At 44.9% G+C, this 6,000-nt stretch overlaps 1 protein-coding gene across 3 annotated transcripts in view; it reads right to left on the bottom strand.

Annotated features, from left to right (window-relative positions):
* Nucleotides 1-541: 541 nt before the first annotated feature.
* The window catches only part of ALDH1A2 (aldehyde dehydrogenase 1 family member A2), a 118,395-nt gene continuing 112,936 nt past the window's right edge, over nucleotides 542-6,000 (bottom strand). For all 3 annotated transcript variants that reach the window (XM_033189974.1, XM_033189976.1, XM_033189975.1), the window contains one exon: nucleotides 542-2,432. In XM_033189974.1, coding sequence (XP_033045865.1) covers nucleotides 2,360-2,432 — 73 coding nt within the window. In that variant the 3' untranslated portion in view covers nucleotides 542-2,359. The remainder of the gene's footprint in view (nucleotides 2,433-6,000) is intronic.

Genomic DNA, 6,000 nt, shown 5'->3' with positions numbered 1-6,000 from the left:
CCTCAAAAGCTCAACTCTGAGAACACACTGGGAGAAAACAAGCTCAATCTTGGTAGTAGTACAGTCACCACTTGCAGATTTCTTTGTACAGCTGCAAAAATACTTCATCAGGTTATCAGCCTTTGACTTCATTTCACTTTGGTAAATAAAAATAAAGCTACTGTGAAATGCCATCAGCAATGTGAGCTTGCGGTGTGTAGTCCACATTTGTGAAAACAGACCCTACAGACTCCTCTGCATTTGTTTTCATGGAGACTATTCTAAAGGAAACTTGTTATTTCATGTATTTCATACATGGTTATACTTACGTGCCAGCCAAACTACACGTGCACACAGATTTTAAACAGTATTGGAAAACAAGGTTTTTGTTTACCTGAATACCATTTACCTTAATGAATTCTGTAAAAGTACCCTTGTGGGCTTCTGCTCAGTTACCCAAGAGAGCAACACAGATGAAAAACCCAGCAGCTGAAGGAAGGACCCAAACAGACTCAGTATATGACACAAAGACTTACAAATACAGCCAAACAATCCCAAGGAGTACACAATATAAATGCTTTATTGCTAGCACGGAGGTTTCTTTTTAAGTAAATTAAAAGAAATAAATCTTCATTTTCACATTTTATCTTGCAGTCCAAAGGTAACTAGTTGGTTAGTGGCTATGTCCACTTGGACACATGCTACAGGAGGAGGGTGGCATTCACATGGAAGCACTCAGAAATATGGCATCTGTCAGGGCTCATGGCATCGGGCTGCTGAATGCACTGTCATTTGTAAATAACAGCAAGTGGAGACTTTAAAACATCATGGATAGATAAGAGTTATAAATAGAAAACTGGTACGGTTAGGAAGCAGAAAATCGTTAAATACAGAAGGCTACACCTGTTGCCCATATTCCACATACTCTAGGTTATGTTTGGTACTTTTAAATAAATGATCTGTATCTAGGTTAGAGACTGGATTGGATTTGACAGCTGGAAAGATAGAAGGAAAGGAAGCTAACACTTCCCACATCAAACTGGTGGAGTCACCGGAAAGCAGAAGAGTATGTGGTTGGGAAGAAAGGGAGGCGAGCCTGCTTTACTCCCCCGACATTGTAGGCCACGGCCTGCTCAGTGAGGTGCAAGAATGGTATGTGGATGAGCCCCTGGGTGTGACAGAGGAGCTCGGTGGAGCACAGCAGTCCCAGCACAGTGGAACTCGGCAAATGGAAAAGGAAACTCGTAGGCTTGGCCAGATATTCCAAGGTCACTTCCAATAGATGTAGGGCACATTGGTACAGTATGACAGACTAAAATCACACCCGCAGCACTGGAATAGCAGGTATTGGTATAGAGGTTAAGAAGAAGCTACAGATTCCAACTACAGAAATAATTCATTTAATAGTAATTGTTGCCCAATATTAGAAACTGAATGATATCTGCACGGCATCCAGCATTATCAAACTCTTGGGCCTACCTGGATTGGTTTTTGGTTGGTTCTAAGAAAAATTTTGGAAAAGATCTTATCTAGCTATGAAAAACAACCCACCCCTTGCCTTATTCCAGAATAACTGAGAAGGAAGGAATCTAATACACACACACACACACACACACACACAAATACACACACACAGAGACACCCCAAAACTGTGCAGCAAACTCAGAAACTGTGAACTGCACATGATGACTTCCAATCTCTATTGTCCCAATCTTTTTTCATTCATGTTATTTATGTGTAAAAGAAAACCAGACTGGGTCAGGAATATCCCAGGTACTTATTACATCTGTAGTGTACCAGCTTCTGGCATTTTCATTCTGGTCTGACTCTAGCTAAAACCATTTCATGTTTTGCTTTGAAGAAACGGATAACATGAAATGGTAATTTGGCTTGAAAACCTTGGAAAATTGTTCCCGGCCCAAACATCTGCCTCAAAATGAGCTCAGCTGAGATCTCCTTGGAAGAGAGGGAGGGTGGGTGAGCGAAGAGGGCCTGAGAGGAGGAAAATTAAGACAGTAGAAAGGTCACCTTTCCTTAAGAGGAAAGTTCTTTGTGACAAAGGCATGAAATAATACAGCTCCCTTATTTCATCCTGTGCTCCAGAAAGACTTACCGGAAGTGTCTGCTAGCTCCTCCTCTTCCTTTTATCCCACTTTCCCCAATATTTGGTATGATTAAGGTGGCCCCTTACAGAGTGCCAATAAACTGTACCCAGCTGGTTGGCTTTAGTTGTGCAGTGACCTGCCTGACCTACATGTTATCTTTTCAATCTTTAAATAAGGACCGTGGCTCAACTTTGTATTCCTGAGAGCTGGGCCCTACAGAGAAAGCAGAGAGGGAGAGACGTGCAGGCTGAGCTTCATCTTCCTCCTTGGCCTTCTTAGGAGTTCTTCTGGGGGATCTTTACTGTCACAGTCTTAACTTCTGAGTACTCCCGCAAGCCGAATTCTCCCCTGAAACACAGAAATGGGCCGGGTCAGATACCAGAAGTCCAGGGAGCTGCATGTGAGTGCAGCGGGAGTCCCGAGGAGGTGCAGTTTATCACCTGCGAACAGCAAGTCCTGGGGTGTTCATGTAAAAATTCCTCATGTATGGGCAGCCCAGCCTTCCTCTGAGGGTCAGAGAAACTGTCATCTCATGAATAGTTTTTAAAGTTAAAAGGTGATTTGTTTTCACAATACTGCACAGAAAGGCAATGACTCAACTACTCAGAGACCCACTGTCAGCCTTGGCCAGAGGGCACACAAACGACCCCAGGCTGTGCTGAGAGGCTGAGTGCTGTGGGCAGCAGTGGGACCAGGCCCAGGTCTCTGAACACCCTGGCCATGCCTCTCTCTATAAGGCAGCACTGGTTCAGTATTAGTTCTTTGGGACCCTAGTGTGCTTTCCTCCCCCAAGAGGGAGGGTGGGAGCGGGTCACATGTCTAAGTGTTCCTGTCCCTCTGGGTGCTTACTACAATGCTCCTTCTCCTCCACATTTCTTCTCTATTCTCTTGTTCTTTTCACCTTATTTAAATGCCTTTTTTCCTTTTATCTATTTCATTATATAAATCAAGCATGTTCTCCTAACTATTTTTCTTTAAAATAACAACTTTTTTTCTTCTATTCTTCTGAAAGTCACTCTTCGGTGACGCTTTTCCCAACAGCCTCAGGTGGAGCTCCTCTTTAGTCCTCTGTGTTCACATAGCCCCTTGTTGACACCTCAGCCACAACACTTAACACACTGGGAGGACAAAGGGCTTGAATATCTCTGTCTTCCCTATTGAGTTGTATCCTACTGATTTTTCTTTTTGCCTTCCACCAAACATAGGGTATACCTACAACAGCAGGTACAAAGAAGGTACCTGATGACGAAAGGAAGGTGTGAAGAAGGAACGGGGGGAGGGAAGTGAAGAGGGAAGGAGGAAGGACAAGCTTCCTACTCTCCCTTCCCTAGTTCTACCCTGCTGTCATATCTTGGTCATCAGGAAAAAATAAAAGAACACTTAGGAGATATATTTGAATATGAAAGGATTAAATGATTAAGAAAGGCTGTCTTTTGAAAGTCAGTGTATGAGTTACTGTGGCTGGGCTTTACAAGAGAGACCTGCTGTAAGTGATTCATTCGGGTTCCTTTTAGGAGCCTCCATGGCCTACACAAGGCTCCAGTGACTTTGCCAGCAGCTCCTCTGAGCACCATGGGCACCTGAGCTGACAGGGACAACAGAGAGCAGCCAAGGAGAGACTGGGGTAAGCAGGCTGTTCTCTTGTCGGTATAGTTCATTTCGCTTAGACGAATGAGAGAAACCCACTGAAATCGCCCCACTCATTTCATGCTTCCCTCATTAACTCCATCCAGGCCTAGAGTCTCTTTATTACCAGCTCAGCTTTGGCTCTCTCTGGTCATTTTCCTGTCCTTGGGCAATTCTGAATGTGTCTCTTCATCACGGACACCATGTGCATCCCATTTGAAGTGAATTTACTCCCTTGTTTCCTGGCTTTTGCATGCACTTGTTGGGGCAGGTCCCAAGCCACACTTCACTCCCATGTGACTCTCTAACTAGGTTGTGAGAAATGTAAGGAGGTCTACAGAGTCAGAAACCTTGCGATTATGGTTGTTTTCAAGTGTGACTGTTGGAGCCTACTGTTTGGGTGTGTGATGCAATGGAAAACCCTGCTGGAGCAGAGGTGCTCCTCTCTGGGTCCTGAGCAGCAATCTGTGCACAGGGGAAATGGACTCAAATCTGCTATGAAAAGAACTGCTCTGGGCCCAGGACATGAAGGAAAGCCAGTAAGAGGTCTTAGTGGCACAACTGAGAAGGCATGGAGGAGACAAAGAGCACTGAAGCTGGGGTCAGAGACAGGAGTGCCCACTCAGCTCTGCCATGAACCAGCTAAGAGATGCCAGCTGAGTCACTGCCATCCTCTTGGTACAGTCATCTCTCCAGTCAGTTCCTGAACCTCAGCATACATATCAGCCAAAAAGCTTGCTTCAACTGTTGATTCTAGAATGCTACCCCTACCCCACAAAGATTCAGTTTCAGAAGCTCTAGGGAGGGACCAGGAGACTGTGAGATAGATGATCATTTGGGTCACACTTTGGGAAACAATGCTTAAAGGTCACTAAGCCCTGAAGTTTAGATTCTTAAGCAATTTCACCATCTTGTTCCAGAATTTCTGTCTCAAATTTATTTACTCTAGTTAAATTTTGTGGCACATACAGTTAACAGGGAAGAAGCCCACTGATGCACAAAAGATATGCATATCATTATTGATGCAGCCCAATCTCTCTGCATGGTCACTTTCACAGCAGGAAGATAGAGCAAGGCACCATCACATTTAGAAGCCTATATTCCTGCTCCTCAGCAGACTAGGTTCTAGTCCCTAAGAAAAATCAAACTTGGCACGCCTAGAGGCTTTAAGGTAACCTGTCAGTATTGGTAGCTCTTGGCCAGCCATTTTTAGGAATCACTCAGACTCGCTCATAAAACAAATAAGAGTTTCTGTTTAGGGTATATATTTTCCTGCTGTTTAACTTGACTTGCAGCAGCACTTCTCAGAGTAAGGTCTCCAGACCACCTGCATCAGAGGAGCTTGCAGGTGGTGGGGACTGAGAGGGAGGGTGGGAGCGGGTCACTAGAAAGCAGGTTGCTTCCGAGGGTGACTGGTGGATTCCAGTGTTTGGGTGTGTGATGTAATGGAAAACGCTGCTGGAATGGAGGTGCTTCTCTGTGGGTCCTGGACAGTGATCTCTACTGGAGTCATTCTGGAAGATTGTTAAAAACGCAGGTCCTGGGTCCTATTGCAGATCACCTAACTCAGAATCTCTGAGAGTGGGTCCCTAGATACACATGCTTAACAAAACCATCACCTAGACTGGAGGTGACTTCTCTGTATGCATGCGTGCACACACATGCATACACACACACACAAACTTGACAAGCCCTGATCTAGATTATCTAACAATGCTTCTCATTTTCAAAGCCAGTGTCCTGAGTTTTTAAAATGCTGAGGTTCACAGCATTCTTTCCATCTCCTCAGTTTGTGACATTTTATGGCTTGTGCTTTGCCACCCCTTATCTCAGGGGAGTTTGATGAGGAAGTAAGTAAAAGGACAGGAGAAGTCAAACAGGCGGAATTCGGTGGGCAGGAGGACCTGAGAAAAGCTTGTCTCTGAGCCTGGGAATTAAGAGGGCAGCCCATCAGATAACCTACAGAGGGCAACCCTCCCTGCAGCTCTCTGTGGGGAGACCTCATGGGCTAGGTCAGCCCTCCCTGGAGTTTCCAGATGTTTCTGGAAGTGCCACTTCATGTCTCTGCTCCTCTTAGGGATAGACAGGGAGCTGTCAGGGACCAAAGCTGCATGGCATTTGCAGACCATGAGATGAACAATTCTGTCTAGATGGAGGGTTAAGTGGAGTTTCTGAGGTTATATCAAATGAGGTGGAAGAGTTGGCGACCAAGAAAGCATTTTCTGTCGCTCTGCGTCATTTAAGAAAGAGAAAACATGTTTTGGGGGTAAGTAGAGACCAAAACAAAAAC

This window comes from Trachypithecus francoisi, unplaced genomic scaffold (assembly GCF_009764315.1).
Source record: "Trachypithecus francoisi isolate TF-2019V2 unplaced genomic scaffold, Tfra_2.0 Lachesis_group3, whole genome shotgun sequence".
NCBI lineage: Eukaryota > Metazoa > Chordata > Mammalia > Primates > Cercopithecidae > Trachypithecus > Trachypithecus francoisi.
This window is presented reverse-complemented; position numbering and strand designations above follow the sequence as displayed.